The 25,373-nt window shown below is 41.5% G+C and overlaps 2 protein-coding genes across 2 annotated transcripts; both read right to left on the bottom strand.

Moving 5' to 3' along the window:
* Positions 1 to 19,697: 19,697 nt before the first annotated feature.
* Positions 19,698 to 20,270, bottom strand: LOC147511865 (uncharacterized). Its single transcript, XM_086598592.1, has one exon. It carries the CDS (start codon positions 20,268 to 20,270, stop codon positions 19,698 to 19,700), a length of 573 nt encoding a protein of 190 aa, XP_086454718.1.
* A 1,545-nt stretch (positions 20,271 to 21,815) lies between these two features.
* LOC147511864 (uncharacterized) lies at positions 21,816 to 22,574 on the bottom strand. Its single transcript, XM_086598591.1, has one exon. It carries the CDS (start codon positions 22,572 to 22,574, stop codon positions 21,816 to 21,818), a length of 759 nt encoding a protein of 252 aa, XP_086454717.1.
* Positions 22,575 to 25,373: the final 2,799 nt, after the last annotated feature.

Raw genomic sequence — 25,373 nt, 5'->3', positions numbered from 1 at the left:
CTGTTTATGAAACTTTGGAATAACGTCCTTAAGTAGGTCTTCACATAAAAGTCAAGACAAAAATACTCTGATTTTTTCGCTCAAGTTTCGCTACTCCAGTGTGCAGTGAGCACATTTTACCTTACCATCTCAATGACATACAAGGAAGCCGAAGTCGATCAAACACATCTGCCACTTACTATCACACTAACCTATTCCTAATTGAGCTAGAGGTCTTTATTAGGTGTTGTGGGGATTAGGTGATGGTTTTAAGAATGAAGGAAATTGATATTCAAAAAGGACAAGTCTGAGATAATAAAGTCTTCATATTATGTAACTAGAGAAAACCTTGCTCTTGCTTTGCTTCTACACTTTGTTTCTATCCTTAGCCATTTTTTTTTCTTTTAGCTTTTGACTCCTTTGATTCTATTTTTAGAGTTTTAACTTTTTATTTTCTTTTCACTTCTTTTCTTTTCTTTGGATGGAAATTTCTTTTTCTTATTTGAAGCAACTAACAAATTATTGGTTTCAAAAGTTTTTCTCTTTTCTATTTTTCATTTCATCTTTATTCTCAGACTCATTCAAAAGTGGGTAGGCTTATTTTATATTTATTTTGTTTAGTAAAAGGGTAAAGGATTTGCGGTTTATGAAAGGCTAAAGAAAGGCTCAGAGGGGCGACTAGCGGAAATTAATTTCATAAGGTTTGAATTCTGGCTATATCGATCCAAAGAGGGCCTAAATTCTCGCTTAGGATATGGTATAGTGATAATGTAAGTGGATGTGTGATTTCTCTATCCGGAATTTACTTATCCCTTGTGTCATTCTCAAATGTTTCACTCATATAAGGCTTTAGGCTATATTTTCACAGGATTTGTAGAATAAGTACTCTAGCCTAGATTTCAGAAACTTACTGCCAAACAATCATAGATACTAATGCAATATATTTATAGAAAGATGCAATGATTATTACCTACATATTAACCTGGTTTCTAAAAACTATTCTAATGCAAAAGCTAACGTGAAACTTCTAGATTATTAAGAGCATAGAGAAAGAAACAATACCAATATTCCTAAGTGTATAGCATAAACTTTTTATTTATATTTTTGAATTTTTGAAATTTTTAATAGAATACAAGTGCATATTATACATATATATATCCTAACAGATGTCTTAAATTACGCGTGTTTCCATGCCACCCCCAAACAAAAAGCATGTTTTGTCCTCAAAGTATTGAAATAAAAAGGGTAGAAAAATACCATAGAAATGCGTGAAATTTTGGAACATCTGTGATAAGTATGTAAATGTTACATATTTACACCCAATTTTATATTATTTAGTCCGTTATATTTAATTTGTTTGATCTAGTTAGTGTATTTTCAGTGATTTTGCAGGAATTTAAGTGAAGTTGATTAAATGTGTCAAAACTAACGAAAATGCATGAGTTGGAGATTTGGTTGGCTGACATTGGTTTTTACTGTTCAGTGGAGGTGTCCAGTACCGGTGAATAGATTGTTTGCATTAGATGGCTTGATTTATTGGTTTGGGCCTTTTAACATTGGGATAAGGACAAGAGGATAAAAAGGAATTAAATGGAAATGGGCCCATGGCTTATGGGCTTAAGTATACCCACGTGACCAACAAGAAAGCTTCAAACATTCTTTGCAAATGTTTGAACCCATCACATGCCTTTATTAGTTAAACTAATAGCCACACCATTTCTTGTCCACCTGGATGCACCGTATCATCCCTTCATGATCTCCCATCTCTCACGAACATGATCAAAGTTTCCCTTAATTCCAGCAGTAGAATAGTTCGAGACTTGAACCAATCAAACACGCAGCCAACCCCACCATAAGCCTAGCTACTCCAGCACTACCTGATCATAGCTACAACCATTCCATGTTTCTCACGAACAGAGAAATCTTTTCTTGGAGTACCGATCGAATCCCAAAATTGTTGGGGAAAGTTCACCAAATTAGAAACTCCCAAATCAATTCAAACATTAAAAGGGCAACCTTCCGAATTCTATTCCAACACTGGATGCCCGAATCAAGCTCCTATAAATACAAAGTCGAACCGAAAAGGAGGGGGGCTCTCGAGAACGCAGGAAAGAAACTGAAAAGAAAGAGAGAAACAAGAGAGAGAGCTCGAGAGAGAAGAAGAAGGAGAACAGGAGAGGCGTCTCACAAAGCTGAAATAGGTTACATATTTTGAGGTCGGGGATTGCAGTAATACAATTGAGTTTTAAAGTTTTATTTATCGTGATTCGTAGTTTAAGCTTAGTCGTAGTTTTATTATTTCTTAGTTTCCGTGTCTAATTTTGATTTTCGCAGGCAGTAAGCTAAAGAATTTTTCTTACAAAGCTGATAGTCGTGCTTTTCTTGTGGACTTTTGGGAAGTTGCTTGTTTGTCGTCACTCGGCATCGCAAGTACCCCTCGAAGGCTCACGCCAGAGGTACATCTCTTTCCTTTGTGGGGTTGAACGTTGTTTACTTTGTGTGTTTTGTTTGTTTTCAATTTTTCTTGCATGTAGGAAGGATAATTCACCTTGACCAGCCCTAGGCATTTTGCATTAGGACAGGTTAAGTCCGCTCTTTAGGAAAACCTTTTTGACACATGGATCGAGTGACGGTGCTTTTGCACAAGAACTGGAAATCGTGTTATTTGGGTTTAGGAGCAACAATATTAAACAAGTTATTTTTAAATTGAATTCGATATAATTGTTTGATATTATTTGTGTGAATTGTCCAGATATTAGTAATAATTTTTTTGTGTTTTTGTAGTGTCGCATTTAGATTTTTTTTTAAAAAAAATGTGGAGTTATAACACATACAATCCTTCTACACTTTCATCTTCTATAGCACACACTCTTGCTCAAATGGAGAAAAATACATTGAACATGCAAAGTTTATTGAAAATGCAAGAGGACCAGAGAGAGGCACAAGCTACCTATAAGGCAACCCAACTACTTGAAACTCGTGTCAATTAGTTAGTAAAATCTATGGAGATAAATAATGAGAGAGAACTTTAAAACCAGTTAGAGCCTAATGTCTTGAATATAAGTAACCAACCTGGGGAGTCGGAAAATATACATGAGCTTAATTTGGTTGAGACTAATAACCAACTGTTGGGTGATGACCCTAATGATGATTTTTGGTCTGATTTATCTGAGTCCATGTATGTTCATCCAAACCACTTTAGTGATAGTGATGATGAGGAACTGAGAGCGATAGTGAATCCTATATCTCAAGACTTTTGTTTTAGGGATACTCTTGATGTTACTTCTTCATGTCCTATTTCTAATGATCATCTTTCTCATGATTACACTCTTAGTTTCAGTACTAGCAGTGATAGTTTGTTGAGTGATTCAAATGAAAATTATCATGAGTTGTATGTTGCACTTTTAAAGGAAAATCATGAATTGCTTAATGATAACGAGAGGTTGGCTGAAAGGGTAATATTTCTTAAAAGTGAAAACACTGTTTTGAGTTCCACAGTTAATGAAAATATGTGTATTGATGACAAGTTACAGGCAGAGAATGAATCTCTTAGTGTTAAGAATAATTATTTGAAATGTGAATTTGGCGTCATTAAGGAAACTAAAAAGGATATTGAAACCGTGTTTGATCTTTTAAAGAAGAATATGACATTTCCTAATCTTTGTAGTGGTGCTATAAATTTGATTGTTGAGGAGTGTCCACGTGTTTGTGCTAATCTTGCTATATGTTCTACTTCAGTTGCATCTTCGTTAGAACTAGGGTGTATACCAGCTAATGTCCCTTCCACCTCCCATGTTGATCGTACTAGGCTATCTATTATTTGTTATTATTGTGGAGGTGTAGGTCATATTAAGTATTATTGTCATGTTAAGAAAACCAATTTTCAGGTTTGGCGTAAGTCTACTAGTCATGATCACACGGTATCATTTTTGAAGTAGGTTCCAAAATCATGTGCTCCATCTCATAACCATGCTAATGATGTTGTTATATCTAGTTTATCCAATAGACCTATGAGATGTGATTATAATTTTCCTAGGAATCATGGTAAGAAAATGGGAGTGAAATATAAATATACATAACCTATATACAATTTAGCTAAGGTCCGTGCCGTTTGGGTACGAAAAGATGATTTGAAAGGGTTGTCGGATTTACGAAAATCTGATGGCATTATTACTATCTGTTAGCTGCATGGTCTCATGTTTACTTACCGTTCCTTGCATTTGCATATCTTATTAAGTGATACATGGTTGGGTGTGTTTTATTTCAGTTTGGGGGTGGCAATTTCTACATTGAACATTGCATGATCTTTTGCTTGAGATTGGAATACTTGACTATTATCTGGTTGAAATTTGAGTGGTATCTGATGAGTTATGATAGGTTTTATATTTATGAAATATTGAAAATACAGAGTAAACTTTGTTGAAATTTTTCCAGAAAAGCCACGTGTCATAGCATTGTCTGACACCAACACTGGACTTTTCTCTGAAAATTTTTGTCACAAAAACGGCATGAGCGTAGTCACGCCTTGGGTAAGACAAAACTGAACGCGCGCGCGCTCAGGCTTCTCCATGCACACTGAACCGATTTTTGTAAAACCAACTCATAGCACTCATAGCACTGATCAGTTGTGTGAAGCATTCGTCTGCTAGAGACGTTAACTGTAGCGCTTGTGGGAGGCAACCCATGTTTTTATTTTTGAGTCTTGTGTACCTTTCACATATCTCATGCATTCCACTTTAGCACCTTTTCTTCGTCTTTTTGGAGGCGTGTAACTCTATGGAATGAGATATGTGACACAGGTTAGTCGTGGTAGTAAGTTGGTTCCTTTTCTATATTATCACTATTATATCTTTTGTGAGGTTCTAATTTCTACAGGTGACTCGAGCTTTATTTTTCGTTCATGGCGCTTTTTGGTAACCTCTTTCCTTTATCTTTACTTGTCCATGTGTTCTCTTTTTCTTTTGCACATATATATCAACATTGAGGACAATGTCTACAATAAGTTTGGTGGTGGGAACAAAATGTTTTGTGTTTAGCGAAAAATAAACAATTATTTACACTATGCACTTTGTGATAATGGTATTGTTTTCTTTTCTACGATGATTATAGTCTAGAAGTCTTATTTAGCATTATAATTAAGAGTAGTTATTAGAAACTTAGGTTAATATATAAGTAATAGTCTCTGCATCTTTTCATAAACGTCTTGCATGAACATCATGATTGTATTCGACAACATTTTTCTGAGACCTAGGTTAGAGTGGTTAATTTTACATATCCTGTGAGAATCTAGCCTAAAAGCCTCATATGAGTTGATATCTGAGTGATGACACAAGGGATAAGTTAATTCCGAATAGAGATATTACACGTCCACTTGCTTGATCACCATATCATATCCTAAAAGAGAATTTAGGCCATCTTTGGATCGATATAGCCAGAAATTCAAACCTAAAGAATAATTTTCCGCTAGTCGCCCCACTGAGCCTTTTCATAAACCGCAAATTCCTTACCCTATATAAAAGAAAAAGAAAAAAAATAAAAATAGCCTACCCATTTGATAAGTTTGAGAAATAGGATGAAATAAAGAAAAGAAATGAGAAAAACCTGTGGAAAATTAAGAATTTGTTAGTTGCTTCAAAAGAAAAATAAAGAAAAGAAAGTTTCCATCCAAAGAAAAGAAAAATGAATAGAAATAAAATAAAAAGTTAGAACTCCAAAAACAGAATCAAAGGTGTTAAAAGCCAAAACAAAAGGGTTAACGATGGAAACAAAGTATAGAAGCAAAGTAAGAACAATGCTTTTTCTAGTTACATAATTTGAAGACTTTATTTTCTCAGACTTGTCTATTTTGTTTATCCATTCCTTTTATTCTTAAACTATCACCTAAACCATCCATAACACCTAATAAAGACCTTTAGCTCAATTAGGAATAGGTTGGTGTGATAGTAAGTGGCAGATGTCTTTGATCGACCTCGGCTCCTTTGGACATTATTGAGATTGAGAGGAAAAGTGTGCCCATTGCACACTGGAGTGAGCGAAACCTGAGTGAAAAAATCAGAGTATTTTTGTCATGACACATTTGTGAGGACCTACTTAGGGACACTATTCCAAAGTTTCAGAAACGGACCTACCATTGCATTTCATAGTATAGTTCATTGCATGTTTATTTATTTTTAGATGATTTGATTATCATGCATGTATTAACTTAGGTTTTAAAATAAGTATTATTCATTCCTTGCTAGTGAGATGTACAGACACCTGAGGTAAATTAAGGAAATATTACTGTTATTTCTTAGTCACTATAGTATAAAAGAAGTTTGTTAATATCTTCTCTGAAAACTCTCACGAGACTAAACTCGTCCACTAGGGTAAACCTAGGGGTTTAAAAGGCTTGTTGCACATGCTAAGTGTAATTGTGATTCCTACGAAAATGAGTTAGGATTTTTAGTTTTTGTTATTAGTTTAGATTTAGTTTTGCTCGAGGACTAGCAAAATATAAGTTTGGGGGTATTTGATAAGTACGTAAATATTACATATTTACGCTCAATTTTATATTATTTAGTTTGTTATATTTAATTTGTTTGATCTAGTTAGTGTGTTTTCGATGATTTTGTAGGAATTTAAGTTAAGTTGATTAAATGTGTCAAAACTAACAAAAATGCATGAGTTGGAGATTTGGTTGGCTGACATTGGTTTTTATTGTTCAGTGGAGGTGTCCAGTACCGGTGAATAGATTGTTTGCATTGGATGGCTTGATTTATTGGTTTGGGCCTTTTAACATTGGGCTAATGAAAAGGGGATAAAAAGGAATTAAATGGAAATGGGCCCATGGCTTATGGGCTTAAGTATACCCACGTGATCAACAAGAAAGCTTCAAACATTCTTTGCAAATGTCTGAACCCATCACATGCCTTTATTAGTTAAACTAATAGCCACACCATTTCCTATCCACTTGGATGCACCGTATCATCCCTTCATGATCTCCCATCTCTCACGAACAGGATCAAAGTTTCCCTTAATTCCAGCAGCAGAATAGTTCGAGACTTGAACCAATCAAACACGCAGCCAACCCCACCATAAGCCTAGCTACTCAGCACTACCTGATCATAGCTACAACCATTCCATGTTTCTCACGAACAGAGAAATCTTTTCTTGGAGTACCGATCGGATCCTGAAATTGTTGGGGAAAGTTCACCAAATTAGAAAATCCCAAATCAATTCAAACACCAAAGGGGCAACCTTTCGAATTCTATTCCAACACTGGATGCCCGAATCAAGCTCCTATAAATACAAAGTCGAAGCAAAAAGGAGGGGGGGGGGGGCTCTCGAGAACGCAGGAAAGAAATAGAAAAGAAAGAGAGAAATAGGAGAGAGAGCTCGAGAGAGAAGAAGAAGGAGAACAGGAGAGGCGTCTCACAAAGCTGAAATAGGTTACATCTTTTGAGGCCGGGGTTTGGAGCAGTACAGTGAACTGGAGTTTTGATAAGAAATCGAGACTGCGGAGAAAAAGCTCACCGTGACAATGAGTTCTTCTACCATTTGTTTCGTTTACTATTCGATTATTATGTGCTGCTAAACTATTAGCTAGGGCTAAGATGAAGCCCTAGCCTTGATGTTATTATTTTGAGTTTGGGTTTTGATGATTTCACTTAGATGTTAACCGATTAATCTTCGTTCAATATATTCACGATTGATAGTAGTTTATTCTTTCACTTTGTATGTCATGCATCCTTAGTCGTTTGAATATATATTGTTATTGATCAAAGCTTGATTTAATTGCAAATATTAAATTTAGATATTATTCGTGCCGTAAAAAGACGAGTAATCTTTTACGTTTGATCTTTAGTGTTGAATTTTGAAAGATGCTTTTATGTAAAAATAGTGTTGTCACGATAAAATCCTGAAAAACACTGAATTCTCATTCGGATGTTTCTCGTATTAATTTGAAACATTGAAACCTAGTCTTAAAATATTTACTAAAAGGTTTAGCGACGGAATCTAAAGTCCTAGTATTTCTCTCCAATCGTTCGTTTAATTTTAACTGTTTTCATAGATATTAGTTTAGTTAAATTGTGTTAGTAGTAGTTAATTCCAACTTTCTCTAAAACAACATTGTTCGAATTAGGATAAATAATAAGTTAGTACTCAGTTGTTCCTAAAAAGCAATCCCTGTGGGATCAACCTCGTTCTTGCACACCTATTACAATAGACCTCGTGCACTTGCGAGTATTATTATTATTAAAGTAGGATTTAATTAGCCTGTTAATTTAGGTCGGTGAATTTCCTATCAATCTGCAAGATAAAGTTAAACATACTAATATAGATAAATAAAAACAGACGCAACTTTATATGAGTTCCACCCGTTATGGGGTTACAATAATCAAATTGTTTGGGACATAAGCAGACACTAACTGAAAATAAAAACTTACCTTATCTCCCGTGTTTAAACGTTGTCAACCTCTTCTATAAAGAAATGAGGTTCCTTCGCATCCTGCCATGCCATGATGATTTGCCAGGTTTCATGCCATTTATCATCTACAATCGCTAACCAATTCAGCGCCACTTGGTCGGATGGGGTGTAGGGGGCAACCAAATGAGGTTGTAGCCTCCATCCTGACCAAGTCATTGCACGAAAAGAATGAATAATGCAGTTGGTGGGACGCACAATGTTGACTCCAACCCAATCCGTGAAATGGGTACAAAAAATAGGGAAGAAACATAACATAATACAACAAACTAAAATAGGCATAAGAAGGTACTTATGCCTCATGCTATGGGCTCGTGCTAAACTAGACATTAAGGTCTGGGGAATATCATAGAGCATACGTCCCCCAGCTAAAGCAAGGAAAATATCACAAGTTTCGTCATTCGCAGAAGAATAACGCCATTCCCCTCTAATTTTTAGCATGATCTAAAACATAACAGTGCCTATGTTCATGGACAGGCTACCAAGGGCTACGTTATATTCCCCTTGGTCCTCTATCCTAAAGATTCCTGCCCCATAATCTTCATGCAAATTCTCATAGTTATAGAGGTACATATTATCTACCAAATATGCCCACGAGTCTTGAAATTCAGCGGGCATAGCAAGTCTGAGAGTAAAGGCTAACAAGAACTTGGTAATTTCCATCGGTTCATCCTCAATGGTGATGGAGAACACTTGTTCTCCATCCGGTCTATCAAAGAACTTACAATTATCATAAAAATAAGATGTAAGTGCAGGAGAATAAAGTTCATCAGGACTTACCATCAGCGGTTCCTAGCCTGCTTGTATGATCACCTCGCAAAACCACAAACCATAGGTGTCACTTTGGAACAAGTCTTCAAAACACTGCTCCGGTATGATACAAGGCGGTGTCATCATCACAAATACTCTCTAGAAGTGCTGCAAACAACCCTGGAAAACTCATAAAAAATCAGAAAATTTTCGAGGCTACTCAGGTCAGGGCGCGGGGTGCGCTCAGAAATAGCCTTGGTAGGGCGCGGGTCGAGCTCCTGTGTAACTTGAGCTCCAGGCATTTCAGCGCTAGGCACGCTCAGAAGTAGCCTATGTAGGGCACGTGGTGCGCTCCGTGTGTGAAGAACAGGATGAAATGAAAAACAAAAGGAAAAATTTAGAGGTTCAAGGTGAGAGATGCAAGTGAGATGTGTGGGTTGTGAGTGTAGAATGAATCAAGTATATATAGGGTTTTAGTTTCTAAACTGAATTGACAAGTTGCCAAATTTTTTTAAGGCAATTGCCAAAAACAAAATATTTCCAAAACCTAAAATGGAAACAACCCATATTCTTTATTCTAAATCAAATCTAGTATCTTTTAGATTGAATTTAGAATAGCAACTTCCTAATTCATTGAAATTTCATCCTACCACAATATCTAATCATAGCCATACCAATAATAGCAATATTCTCGACCAACTCATTGCAAAATTACTTCTAAAATGGTGGATCAGATAAACGCAATGCTAAAAATAATAATACCACCCCCAAACAATTCGGGAAGGTGGGATTCATTCAAAAATCATCGCATGCTTAGACAAGAATCAAATTAAATTAAAATAGAAAGTCAAATAACAATTAACTACAGAATACAAATTTAACTACTAAATTTAACAACTCAATATCTAATCTACTCAAAACAATGAAAACAACATCAAAACAACAAATTTCCTAAATTTCCATTTTGTCCCTATAAAATTTAAATTCTCAACTCGTTATCGGTCTGATTTTTGCGAATGAGATATGAAAACGATTAGAAGAGAATTTCCAATCCAATGATCCATAAAACACTCTATTCTAACCGTGGTTGACATATAAAAAGATAGATAATGCCTAAAAATGCGTGAATAACGTAAGTTATGCGAACAAATGAAATCTAAATTTATAGATAATGTCAACCCAAATCAAAATATGATTTAACGGCATAAGCAACAAAAATGAAAAGTTGAGCAATCAAGGATGGGAAGACCAACATCTCACCCCCAAACAAATTTTATAGAACGGAGTTTAGAAAATTTGTTTTAAATGTGGGTCTTTTAAAGTCAGATTCTCCAAACAAATGACTATTTTTATGGTTTTGATATTTTTTTTACTTTTTATGACTACGGATTAATATAAGGAAAACAATAAAGCAATAAAGACATAATTCACACCATAGAAAAACATGACTAAAAAACTGAGAAAACATGCAAAAGTAGAAAACATGAATTACGTTAAACGTGGACTTAGAATCCGGTACTTACAGCCACACACTCCATAGGGAGGTCCCGGTTACCTAAATGGTGCACTTACCAAAATATAAGAGTGGAATGGAGTACACCGAAGAATAAAATGAGCCGTTTATAGTCGGATACTCGAGACTTTAACAAATCAAAAAATATATATCCATACCCTGCAATTTGCCATATATCAACAACCAAAATAGTTGTGGATCTTGCCATAAATAATTATCAGATAAAACACATCCAAACGCCATCAAGCATAATGATTTTCTATGACACAACTTAGTGAAATGAAAGTGAAGTCTGATAGACCTAGAACGTAATCGAGCATGCACCTTCTTCTTCATCTTTGAACGAAAGGGTGTCCAAGTGAACGATCATGAGAAAATGGATGTTTGTGGAAGATATGTTGGAGATGGATAAGTTTTAGAAGGAAAGAATGGAAAAAAATGACAATGTGGGTTTAGCATGAAACTCATTCATGGTGTAGGTAGGAACTGTCTCAATTCTGAAAATGAAGGTGTCACGTGCCTTTTCCTTGGGAATTATTTCCGTATTAGGCGGATTTAGAAAATTATTAAGCACAGAAGAAGCAAGAGGGTCAAGTGCAAACTCAAGGTTCCTTTGAAAAGGTGGAAAGTGGGGAATATTGGTGATGGAAGATGAATGAGTGACAGGATGATGTGAGGTGGATGAATGGGGCTCAGCTAGAGCTCTCAGGTCTAGATCATCAGAAGCCTTGAGATATGCAAGACATTCCTCAATAGGTGGGTCAAAAGAATCACTGGGATAGAGGGTGAAAAATTCATCTTCCGTCATAGCGTCAATGGATGAATGGATGTTGACAGGGGGGAATTCGCGAGGTGGCAAGGAAGATTTGCAAAAGAGTCGAAGGAAATCTTCCTCGACTTCTAGGGAGTTCTCGTCGAAGTTGGAACTTCCAAAGAAAAGGAATTTGTGCATCTGATTATCCAGAAACGTGGTTTTGAAATAATCTTGAGCTAAACTCTCGATCATGCTAACCCTCTCCATCAAGAATCATATTTGGGAACTGTTTAGTCATTTTAAAAACATTTACCTCAACAGAAAGATGGCCAAAGGACAAGGACATCGAACCATCGCGGCAGTTTATGAGCGCGTTGGCAGTAGCCAAGAAATGACGCCCTAAAATGATCGGAACAGAGTCGTTAGCAACTTCTGTATCGAAGATAACAAAATCAGCAGGATAGTAAAAATCCTGAACCTTAACAAGCACATTTTCAACAACACCCTTGGGATACTTAATAAACCAGTCAGCTAATTGCAACATCATTTTAGTGGGTTGTATATCTTGTAGACCTATTTGTTTATAGAGATAATAAGGGAGTAAGTTAACACTCGCCCCTATGTCTAATAGCGCAGTCGTCATGTGAGAATCTCTTAAGGTGCATTGTATAGTAGGACGACCAGGGTCCTTGTACTTAACAATTCTATTATGTTTAGTTAAAGTTGGAAACTATTCAGTTAAAAGGGTGTCTTTAGGAATATTTGTCTTACGCCTAGTGATAAGAGCCTAAAACTGTAGTTTTAACTCCTTAATAATACTACTTTTAGACCAATTATGCGAGTAATGAATAAGAGTTAATGCTAATTACGTGCTTTTATGTATTTCAGGCATGGAACTCAATTATGTGCAGAAATGTGCCACTTTGGCGATATAAAGGAGCAAAGGGTTGGTTGTTAAGAAGTTCTATGATAAAGGCCAAGATTCAAGGAGACAAAGCCTTTATGAAGCCCGGTCAAAACTGAAAAGTCAACACGGGCAGAAACAGTGCACAAGTCAGCAGAACTTTCGAAAACCATATTATTGAACTCAGGCCTCGGATTTGGGCCTACCTTACGTCAAAACGACCGGCTTGGCAAGAGCTTTCTAATAGTCCAAGCTTTGACCCAATTAGAAGAGCATAAGTGGACGAAAAGTCTGCTGAAGTCAAAGCTAATTGAAACTAGCTCTGTGGGCTGAAGAAATTGGGCTTTGGGCTCGATTTTTCGGCCCAAAACATGAGACCTCAGCCCATGCACGAAATTGTGGATCTGGTCTCCTTCTTTACATAAAACAAGACTTAGCTCTTAAAAAAGAGATAGTTAGAGAATCTAGGATAGAAAGTAGCCATTAAAATAGCTTGTAGATCTAGTTTTTGAATTGAATTAGTTAAATTAATTAGTTTCATACATTGTTTTAGATTAATTCTTTGAATCATAGTTCTTCATTGATTAGATAAATAAAATAGTTATTTCTTGTTCATTTCGATTTTGTCATTTAAAATTGTTAGATCTAATTTCAGTTGTTGTTATTCAATTATTAGTTATTAATTTAGAATTCAATTATTGTTTAGTTAAATTTAATAAAGTTATAATCTTTATATTACGTCTAGTTTTAATTCACATCGTAGTATAATTCCCACCATTGCTCTCATTAGACTTTGAATAGATTAGTCAATATAGGAGACTTGAATGCTAAAGAACTAAAAGTGGAACAAACTTTTTACTCCACTCTATTTCGATAGAATTGAGAGTATAGAAATCTTTGATAGCAATGCGTAATTAAGTTTAGTTTCACTTGCAGTTTTGAGTTTCATCATTCATTTCGTAGGTAAATTATTCAATTTTACGTTTATCACCTAGTAGTGCACAACTCTTTAAGAAACTTAGCATGGTGAGGTAACTTTTTAATCGCTTCTAGAAAAGGTAGGTTTATCGTTAGATTTTTGAAAACCTCCCTAATCTCATCGAAATTCGTATCCTTGGTTAACATGGCTAATCTCTAGGGAAACAGTGGTTTCTCTCTATATTTAGCGTATAGATCAACAAGATGTTTAACTTTGGGTTTTTGTTTCTTAGGTTGTGGTTTAACTGGTACCTCTACTGGGGTAGGATCTTCAGTTATTACTTCGGTATCTAATACAATATCTGGAGTAGGGACTACTGGTGGGGTAACTACATGCATAGTTACGGCGTTATCAACCACTCTGCTAGAATGGAGAGTGGTGATGGCATTTAGCTCACCTACATTTCTAGTTTCATTACTAGTATTACCGTTTACTTCAAAGGTTGTGTTTGTTGTTTTAAGGTTAGATATCGCTTGACCTAGAAACACACCTTTGGGTTGTACTTTCTCTTGGGCTAACTACTATAAGGAAAGTTGGATGGCCTATAAAATCTGTTGTTGGGTTTGCATAAAGGCATCAAAATGATTTGGTTGTGGAGGAGTGTTTGTTACAGGTTGTGTGACAGGAACTATCTCACGTTGATTATTAACAGGTGGGTTATGATAGTTATGATTAATCGGAACGATACCTCTATTAGTGTAAGAACCTAAACTAAGTCCACAAAGTAGGAAACAATAGTTGAGTTATTACAACACACAAGACTCAGATCTCACCACTTTTTTTTTTCTCTCTCCCTCTAGCCCCCTTTTCTATCCACCTCCACTTCTTTATATACCCCTTCCTCCTTGATCTAAACCATCCATCGGCCACGTCTGCCTTTAGGGTTCCGCGGCACTGTCCTGCTGCTCCCCAACCTACCCGCTTATCTTGCCTAGCCTCATCCTCTTTGACTTAGTCCTCTAGCACATAATGGGCCACTACAAATGTCCCTTCTCGACTTCGCAGTCATATTATTAGCCCGAGGTCGAGAACCTCCACCATTCTATCTCTTTAGCATTGCATATCTGTCACTTTGGGACGCGTGCGACGGGACAGGTATTCATCACGCGCGTGTTTTTTTGGCAGCCCCTGGTTTCCCGTGCGTCCATGTGTCATCCTCTGGCTGGAGCCTCCGCTGATGCTTCGGTTTCCCCACCGCCTGAAATTATGGTTTTTCCCTCCACCTATTTAAACCCCTCTCTCTTCCTCTTTTTCCCTCACTTTCCTTTTTCTTTCCCAAACGCCTTCTCTTCCTTTACTCAAACTCCCCCATTTTTTCTCTTCACCAACCTTCACCAGAGCATGGGTAGTTCCCTGTGGTGGTTTTCCCGGTGTTTTCCTTTCTCTCCGGCTGTCTTTTACGACTTCCCTATCTCCTTTACGTCAATGATTGGTACGTTATCTTGATCCCTCTCTTTTTTAGTGAACTGTTTTCCCTTTCTCATTTTAAAATATTTAGAATTCCTGGAATCCGTTCATCTTCCTTCCGATGACGGACCACGAATTTGGTGGCTCTTCCTCTTCCCGTTCAGCGGGTGTGTCTTCTTCCCCGCCCCCTGCTTTTACTTCTGTGCCCTCCACCTCTGGTCACCCCATCACTTTATTTACGCCTCCACCCAGAACTCGTAGACCTAATTTGGACGCCCTTAGAGCGGCCTATGGTGTTCCAGCCGATGTCATACTAGAACACGTGCCCTCTGTCGCCCACTACCCCTATTTGGTTCCCCGTCGGCCGGGCTCTCTTGTCATCACCGTGGGTCAAATGGTTGCCGGTCTGCGGCTTCTCCTCACTCTGCTGGATGTTGAAGTTTGCAACCATTTCAACTTTCCCCCATGCCAAGGTATTGAGAATATCTGGTGGATAATGTATGCTGCGAATTCCTATAACAAGTCCCATGACCCCAAGATTATCAGCCGCGACATCTACTCCCACTACTACCTCAAAACCAGCACCAAGGACGTCAGTATAGGCTATCAGTCCTTCTGCGTTCGTCCTAAGAAACAATCTTTTCTCCTTAAGCTTACCACCTCAGATAAAGTGTGGCACCACTATCCGCTCTATGTATCAGGCAAATTTCTGTCCGCGGACATACCTCCTACCCTAACTCTTAACCACCTCGCCTTCAGACTCCATGGTGAGTATAATAGCTCTTTCTCCTCTTTCGAATTGTTTTCTCTTTGATCTACTAACTCACCTCTGTTCTTCTTTCCAGGCTGGCGCCCAGATTCCAAATCTGGAATTTATGATAGTATCTCCTGCCTTATCTTTGCTCAAATTTGCAACCTTGGCCCCGCCCAAGCTGTCCTTTTAGGTATTCATCCCACCACCGCTACTCCACTGCTGCCCATCCCCGCCCTTAACAACTTCCGTGGCTTAACAGGTCCCTTTTTTCGCCCTCCCCCTCCCAAGGAATGCAAGCCCCGTGCATCTCCCCCTTCCAAGAAGTGGTCTCGTTCTCATAACTCCCTCGTCCCCCTCCATCGATCTTCCTCCCATTCTTCCTCCCATTCTTTCGCCTCCAGTTCACCTCTCGCCCTTCACTTACCGCAGATATGGACGTCCACAAGTAAAAATTGTTTGATAGTGACTCTGATGACGAGGTGCTGGAAGTTCCCCCCACCGCCATGCATGCCCCTGCTGATCAACCGCCAGCCAAGAGGCCGCGGCCATCCACCTCTGCTGAGTCTGTCCCCCCAACTCATCAGGCCCCCCTACCCAAAGGCCCCGCTCCTTCTTCTCCACCCTCTCATTCGGCTGCCTCTCCTCCCAGCACCCACCGACTTGGTAAGGAGCCCGCCTCCACTCTTGTGCCGGTTGAGGACTTCTGTCCTATCTTCAATGAGCGAAATCGGAAGGTAAATGTCACGGACTCCGCTCTGGACAATGCTGTCGTGGCCTCCTCCTTGTTCTGCAGTGCCCATCTGCCCAAGGACATTACTTATGGGGATGGAGGTTCATTTGATTCGCATCGCACTTCCTTGTACACCAACTGGGAACGGGTATAACTTCTTCTCCCCATTCTTCCCTTTTTTTTTTTATTTTACCCTTCTCCCTTTTTGACTCAGGTGAGCCTTGACATCTCGTTTATGATCCGCGGCCTTCTCCGCGCTAGGAACAAGGTGACCGCTCTGGAGCAAGAACTCAACGGCCCCTCAGGCTTGCGAGCGTCTTATGCCGGTCTTGAGTCAGACCTGGCCGCCGCCAATTTGGCTAAAGTCTAAGCTCAGGACGAGCTGATTGCGTCCGAAGCTTCCCATCAGCGGTACATGGACTCCGTCAATGAATGCCTGTGCTGCCAAAGGGAAGAACTTCTCCAACACCATCTGCTTGACTCGAATGCCCGCACCCAACAACACCAGCAGGCTGTGGACCCCCTCACCCAGGCCCACAAAGATGAAACCGCCAAAATGTTAAAGCAGCACGAAAAGGATATGACGATTCTTCGTGATCGTTTCAAAGCTTTGGCTGAGAAGCGGGTGGCCCAGAAGGTTCAGGAGGAACTCGACCGGCTTACTCAAGAGAGCCGCCTTCTACCTCTTCAGCCTACTGCCCTGGTGGCCAGTTCCCTTGAGGCTGCTGACCCTTCTGTAGCCACAGATCCCTCTGGAACCTCAGAACACCTTGAGATGGGCGCAGACCCCTTCCCGAAGCCGTCCTCGAAGATCCCCATAAGGCCGTTGTTGATGATGCTATTGGAGAAGCCAACCTTGAATCGTCCACCTAGGGAATGCCCTAGTTTTTAATATGTATATAAACTGTTGTTAACTTTACAATTTGGCTTGTCTTTTCCATTTGTCACCACACTGTTATTAAATTGCGATATGGCTCGCCTTGATTTAATATATTTTGCTATGTGATTGTGAGCTATATTCCTGCCGTCTTCCCTCATGCCCCTTCCTTTCATTTATTTAATTCGATTGCGCACCTCTCATCCATGTCTACCTCTCATCCCGATGCTGGCGACAGCTCATCCCACTTTACAGGCTCGATCCTCCTGCTAGGACAGCTCCCCTGGCTCAGGATCCGTTCCACAACTAATGTCAGCGAAGGGCTCACCCCATCCACTGCTTCTCTCTCTCTCTAGGGGCCAAAGATGGTCCCTTTCATTGCCCCATGTATCTTTTTGTCTGAGGTTTGTGGAGGGCTCATCCCGCTCCACCGGATCGCTCATTCTACTGGAACAGCTCATCCTGCTCAGGTCCCCTTCCAAAGCACTCTCTCTCCCGAGGCTAGATGGGGTTACGCTCGTTGCCCCATGTGTCTTTCAAGTCCACTGTCTACGGAGGGCTCGTCTCGCTCCGCTGACTCCATCCCCCTGCTGGGGCAGCTCATCTTGCTCAGGATCCGTTCCATAACTAATGTCAGTGAAGAGCTCATCCCCTTCGCTGCTTCCCTCTCTATAGGGGCCAGATGGGGTCCCTCTCATTGCCCCATGTGCCTTTCGAGTCAGCTGTCTGCTGAGGGCTCATCGCGCTCCGTGGACTCCGTCTCCCTGCTAGAACAACTCATCTTGCTCAGGGTCTATTCCATAACTAATGTCAGTGAAGGGCTCATCCCCTTCACTGCTTCCCTCTCTACAGGGGCCAAATGGGTCCCTCTCATTGCCCCATGTGCCTTTCAAGTCCATTGCTCGCGGAGGGCTCATCCGCCCTCACGACTCCATCCTCCCGCTAGAGCAGCTCATCTTGCTTTCGGGATCTGTTCCACAAGTAATGTCGGTGGCGGCTCATCCCCCTTCATCGCTTCCCTCTCTATAGGGGCCAGATGGGGTCCTTCTCATTGCCCCATGTGCCTTTCAAGTCCGCTGTCTGCGGAGGCCTCATCCCGCTACGCCGACTCCATCCTCCTGCTGGAGCAGCTCATCTTGCTTAGGATCTGTTCCACAAGTAATGTCAGTGAAGGGCTCATCCCCTTCGCTGCTTCCCTCTCTATAGGGACCAGATGGGGTCCCTCTCATTGCCCCAGGTGTCTGTTATGTTCACGTTCCCATTCAGCAAATTGCGAATAATAAACATATTTTCTTTTCACAAAAGTGTTGTAGTTTTATATATTTACAAACAACTATTGTCCTCCGTTTGGGACCCTCTTTACATTGCTCTGAACTTCAGTACATTTACTCGTAAAACCTTTTCAGCATTCTTACATTCCAGGGCCTCACTATTAGCTTTCCTTCCATTGTTTGAAGCTTATAGGTTCCCGACCCCCCCTTCCTCCATCACGGTGTACGGTCCTTCCCAGTTTGGACCCAACTTCCTGTCCTTTTCCTCCTTCGTGCTTGGCGTAACCCGGCGAAGCACCAGTTCCCCTATCTTGAACTTTCGCAATTTGACTCGCTTGTTGTATTGCCGCTGTAGTCTCCGATGATACTCTTCCAGACGGATGCAGGCTGAATCTCTTCTCTCCTCTGCCAAATTCAAATCTCCGGCTAAAATGCGCCAGTTTGTTCCTTCTTCCACTGCTCTTGTTTTCCTGGTGGTCGCCACTAGTTTCGCGGGAATTACCGCCTCAATGCCGTACGCTAAGGCAAATGGGGTCTCTTTGGTGGTGGTCCTCGGGGTGGTTCTATATGCCCACAGAACATGGTTCAGCTCGTCGGCCCACGCACCCTTCCTATCTTCCAACTTCTTTTTCAGACTATTTAATATCGTCTTGTTGGAGGATTAAGCCTGCCCGTTTCCTTCTGGGTTGTAGGGTGCTGAGAACCCTTGTTTCACCTTGTAGGCTGCAAGGAACGCTGCCACCTTTGCCCCTGTGAACTGTGTCCCATTGTCTACAATGATGGCATATGGTAGCCCGAACCGACATATAATATTCTCCCATAAAAACTTAATCACCTGAATCTCCTTTATCTGTTGCAACGGGACGGCTTCTACCCATTTTGTGAAGTAGTCCGTGGCTGCTAACATATACCTTCTTTTGCCGCTAGCCATGGGCAGTGGCCCCATGATGTCTAACGCCCACATGGTAAAGGGCCAAGGGCAAGAGACGTTATGCAAGGGTTCCGTAGGTGCAAATATCCTTTATGCAAATCTCTGACACTTATCACAGTTTTTGGCAAATTCGACCGCATCCCGTTTCATATGAGGCCAGAAGTAACCCTGCGTTAACAACCGATGTGCCGTGGTCCTCCCCGCGGAGTGACTCCCACAGTTCCCTTCATGCAATTCTGCCAACACCTCTGATGATAATCGCGGCCCCAAACACTTCAACAATGGCCCATTGAAGTTCTTCCTATACAGTTCCCTTTCTATCAGCACATATCTCCGAGACACTTGCTCCAACCTCCTTTTCTCGTTCCTATCCATCACCAGTCCTCATTCTAGAAAGCGTTTGATGGGCTCCATCCATCCACCCTCTTCCTCTGCAACATGGCACACCTCTATTACTTCCTTTGTGCTTGGCCTCCCCAATCTTCCTACTTTTATAGTCCTTTTCTCAGACCCCGGCATGGCGGCGACCACATAAGCCAGAGCGTCGGCGTGTCTATTCTCCCCCCGCCCTAGGTGGATAAACTGAAGCTTTGTGAACTTGCTAGCCCTTTGATGCACCACCTGCAAATATTTGGCCATTCTTGGACATCGGGCCGCGAAACCCCCATTTGCTTGGCACACCACCAGGTTTGAATCTGAATGTACTATCAAATCTTTCACTCCCAGGTCTTCTGCCATTCTCAATCCTACTATAACAGCCTCGTACTCTGCTTCGTTGCTGGATGCTATGAATCCCAACTTCATGGTAAACTCTATCCGGTTATTGTCCGGCGTGACCAACACCACACCTATACTGCTGCATGCGTCAGTAGCTGACCCATTCGCAAACACTCTCCACCCATTCCGCTTATCCCAAGGATCCAACTGATTGGGTGTCTCATCCTTGTATGACTCCATGACCATCTCCTCTCCCCACGTTGGGTCCTCTGCTGGGAATTTTGCCAAAAACTCTGCGACGGCCTAAGCTTTCTCTACTGTCCTAATCTGGTAATGTATCTCGTAAGAACTAAGCATCACTGCCCATTTCAACATTCGGCCCGACTTCTTTGCCCTTAATGCTTGTTTAAGTGGTAGGTTGGTCACCACCACTATCGAATGAGATTCAAAGTATGGTTTTAGCTTCATGGTGGAAAAGATCAAGGCCAAGGCATATTTCTCCATTCTGCTATACCGCGTCTCTGTGTCCAACAAAGTCTTGCTTTGGAAATACACCGGTCTCTCCACTCTATCCGCTAGTCTGACCAGAACAGAACTTACCGCATACTCGGTGGCCCCTAGGTACAGGTACAATTTCTCCCCATGCTCTGGCCGCAAAAGTAATGGGGCTTTACCCAGATACCTCTTCAGCTCTTGAAACGCCTCCTCGCATTCTGGCGTCCATACGAAGTCCGGCGTGCTTCTCAACAACCAGTATAATGGTCTACACTTGTCCGATGATTTGGAAATGAATCTGTTCAATGCCGCGATCCTCCCAGCAAGACGCTGAACCTCCGTGACGTTCTGTGGCGACGACATCTCTACCAATTCTCTTATTTGCTATGGATTAGCTTCTATTCCCCTATGAGTAACGATGTAGCCCAAGAACTTCCCAGTGGTCACCCCAAATGTGCATTTCTCTGGATTCAGCTTCAGATTGTATTTTCCCAGTATCCCGAACGTTTCCCTCAATCCGTCTAAATGCTCCTTCTCCGACATACTCTTCTCTACCATGTCATCGATGTATATTTCCATCCCCCTCCTGATCTTGCTTTCGAACATTTTCTCCCCTAACCGTTGAAACGTGGCTCCGGCGTTTTTCAACCCAAACGGCATCCTTGTGTAGCAATATGTGCCGCCTTCTACCACAAATGTTGTTTTATCCTGATTTGGCCCGTACATTGCAACCTGATTGTACCCCATCGACGCATTCATAAACGAGAATATTTTAAACCCTGCTATCCTATCCACCAATTCATCCACCCGCGGCATGGGGTAACTGTCCTTCGGGCACTCGGCATTCACATCCGTGAAATCCACACACATTCGTACCTTGCCATTCTTTTTTGGTACCGCCACCACATTGGATAACCAGTCCGTGAACTCTACCTCTCATATTATTTTGGCTCCCTTCAACCGCGCCACTTCCTCGCGAATACCCTCTGCGTACTTCAGTCTAATGCTCCGCATCTTTTGCCTTACAGGCTTTGCCTCCTCTCTCATGTGTAACCGATGACAGGCGAATTCAGGGTCCAACCCCGTAACCTCTTCTATGGTCCATGCAAACACGTCTTGATTTTTCGATAAGAACTGGATCAATTCCCTCTTCCATTCACCCGTCAAGCTTGCCCCTATCGCGGTAAACCTCTCCTCCTCTCCTCCCACATTTACCACTTCAATCTCATCCAGCGTCTTCGGACCTGTGGCCGCCTCCCCTTTCTCTTCAATCGCGGCGTTCTGTAATTGCTATGCTTGCCTCTTCCTTGGATTGGAATCCTCCTCGTTCGGCCCTCGGATCAACCTTTTAACTATTCCTCTATGACTGTTGTTGGCCGTCACTTGGTCTCCCCGAACTTCACACATACCCGTGGGAGTGGGAAACCGTATCACTTGATAGTAAGTTGATTGGACGGCCTTCATCTCATGAATCCACTGCCTTCCTAGAATAGCATTGTACTGGGAAGATGAGTCCACCACCATAAATTGCGCGAACACAGTCACGGGGCCCGTCATTACTGGTAATAAGAGCTCTCCCATTGGCTCAATTATGCTCCCATTGAATCCATATAAGTTAGTCCTCGGCGGCCTCAACTGTCTATGATCAATCCCCATCTCTTCCAACGCTCCTTTGAACAACAGGTCCACGACACTACCGCAATCCACCAATACCCATTTCACCATATAATTGCCCATCGCCACCGTGATGACCAATGCGTCTTCATGGGGGGCGTCCACCGCCCGTAAATCTGCACTACTAAAGACGATCCTATCTCTGTCCTCTGCTTTTCCTGCCCTTGCCCGCGATCTATCAGCCCCTTCGTTAATCTGCTGAATGCTCGCAGTTCTTCGCACTTTATCCCTGTGGGCATTATGGCTTAACACTTCTCCACTAAAGATCACGTTAATGGTTCCAAGGATTCGATCTTGTCGCGGTACCACCTCCTCGCTTTGTCCTCCCCTTATAAACTCTCTCATCCTTCCCTTTTCTACCAAATGCCGAACCATCTATTTTAATGGGTAACAGTCCTCGGTCTCATGATTGTGTATCTGATGATAAGTGCAGAAAGGTTTACAAGGCAACTCCCCGGGTGTGTTCCGCGACCCCTCATATCCCTGCTTGTTCTTTATCAATGGTAGTATTTCGCTCAAGGACCTATTCAGCGGCATAACTTCTACCTCACGGTATGGTTTCCTCTCTCTGTTCTCCCTTCTAATCCCTTCGCGGTTTCTTTCGGCCCTTGGGGGGTAGCCGCGGTATCCCTCCTTTCCTTTCTCGGTCGCTTCCCCTCTCCTAGGTTCCCTATCTTTCTCCAAGGATAACACTGCTTTACCGGATCTCTTGGATTCCTTCTGCATACTATCCTCATATCGGATGTATTTCTCTACCCGCAGATATAGCTCATGCAATGTTGCAATCTCGTTCTTCGCCACCGACTGGTGTACTCCTGTCCCTGGCTGCAGTCCCCTTTGAATGCAATCACAGTAGTCCTTTCATCTAGGTTTTCAACCTTCAACGTCTTAGCTTTGAACCGACACAGGAATTATTCCCTCACAGACTTGGTGGACCTTTGTCGAACGTTGAATAATGCCGCGATATCCACAACCCGCTTTTTATGATGAATGAAATGATCTATAAACTCCTGTTCTAGTTCCTGAAAGCTCCTTATACTTCCCGCTTGTAATCGATAATACCAGTCTGATGCCCCCCTTCCAGGCTTGCCAGGAACATCATACAGCGCAACTCGTCATATCTAGACTCTTGCCAGAGTGGCATTTGCTGCCGGAAATGGAGGATGTGGTCTGCTGGGTTGCTTTTTCCGTCGTACCTCTCGAACCTAGGCTGGTTCAAACGCTTTGGGACTTCCGAAGCCCAAATACTATCCGCTAATGGGTTGCAACTCAGCCCCGCTATCACCTGACTAGCTGCTCCCCCGCGACCCTTCGTTCACCGCACCGTTAGCATCCCCCGCCGTTGTTTATCATTTCTTGCACTCGCCTCCACCGCCAAACCGGTTCTTTGGATTTTCCACCAGATTCGGCTCGTTGTTTTCTTCTTCTTCCGTATCCTCGCCTACCTCTTCCTCCATCTCTTCTTCTTCCCTTTCCACTTCCCTTCTTAATTCCTCATTCTCCTCTCTTAGCCTCCCTATCTCTTCTCTTATGAGTCACGTCTCTTCTGCTTCCTGTTCCTCTCTTCTGTTACCTTCTTCTCCTACCACTACCTCGGGCATCGGTTCCTGTGTAGCCATCTTCTTCGGTCTCCCTTCCTGTTTCTTGGGTGCCATCTCTTTCTTGCTTCTCGTCCCCACAGACGGTGCCAAATGTAAGAACCTAAACTAAGTCCACAAAGTAGGAAACAATAGTTGAGTTATTACAACACACAAGACTCAGATCTCACCACTATTTTTTTTCTCTCTTTTCTCTCCTCCTTTTTTCTCTCTCCCTCCAGCCCCCTTTTCTATCCACCTCAATTTCTTTATATACCCCTTCCTCCTTGATCTAAACCATCCATCTATTCCTCCATCTGACGGCCTTCCCTTTATTGTACTTCGGCCACGTCTGCCCTTAGGGTTCCACGGCACTGTTTCGCTGCTCCCCAACCTACCCGCTTACCTTGCTTTGCCTCGTCCTCTTTGACTTAGTCCTTTGGCACATAATGGGCCACTACAATTAGCATTATAATTATTATTGTTATAATTATTATAATTCCCTTGTCCTTGTCTCGGTGGAGCTTGATTGTAATTGTTTGCTGGCCTAACATTTTGATTATTATACGCTGGAGGTGTAACTTGTTGGTTATTTTGCCAACCGTAGTTGGGATTTTGTCTCCAATGTGCGTTAGGTTCACTATTAATAGAACAAACATTGTCCGGCTATGCGGATGGATGTTCATAGACTAAAGGACAATAGGAGTCGGGATGCGCAAGACTCAAACAGAAATTACATGGAATAGAGTTGACATTCATGATAGTGGCAGGCTTTTGTTGAATAGAAATAGCTTCTACGTTTTTTGTGAGAGATTCGATTAAAGTTTTAAGGTCAGGATCGGGTTTAATCTCAAACATACCGGCGACCTTAATTGTTGAAGAAGAACTAGTGGAGCGGGAGATATCGTCACTACCCCCCAGTTATTATTACGCTTTGTTTGATCTTCTAAAAATTTATAAGCCTCTGAGGCCCCTTTACTGAGGAAACTACCCCCATTCATTATATCAAGGACCTTTTTATGGTGGTGTAACAGTCCCTTGAAAAAGGCACGAACTAACGTGTCTTTGGCGAGGTTATGATGTGGACACTCCATAAGAAGGTCAGTGAAACAATTCCAAGCCTCTGAAAAGGATTCATGATGATTCTAAAAAAAAATGAATCTTGGAAAGCATTTCATCTGTCTTCAGCGGTGGGTAAAAATGTTCCATAAATAGTTGAATAAGTTTGGCCCATGAGTCCACAGAATTAGGCGCTTGGTTAGTTAACCAAGACGCCACCTTATCAGCTAGGGTAAAAGGAAACACCCTCAGTTTAATTTGTCCAGCACCAATCGTAGGATGATGGAACGTGGTAAGGACTTGTTCAATCCTACGCATATGCTGATAAGGTTTTTCATGGTCTAACCTAAGAAAAATAGGTAACAAATTAAATATATTTGGGGGGATTCGGAAATCCCCCACTGGGTCTGCAAGAATGATGCAAAATTTTGGGCTATTGTTTAAGGTTTTGTAAAAGTTAGAGAGAGGAGACTCTCTTTCTTCAACCATTATATCAGGTGTAGTGTGTGGTATACTAGCTAGAGGTGTAGTGAGTGGT

This window comes from Coptis chinensis, chromosome 3 (genome assembly GCF_015680905.1).
Source record: "Coptis chinensis isolate HL-2020 chromosome 3, ASM1568090v1, whole genome shotgun sequence".
Taxonomy (NCBI): domain Eukaryota; kingdom Viridiplantae; phylum Streptophyta; class Magnoliopsida; order Ranunculales; family Ranunculaceae; genus Coptis; species Coptis chinensis.
Note: the sequence above shows the minus strand (reverse complement) of the source record. Positions and strands in the feature narration are given on the sequence as shown.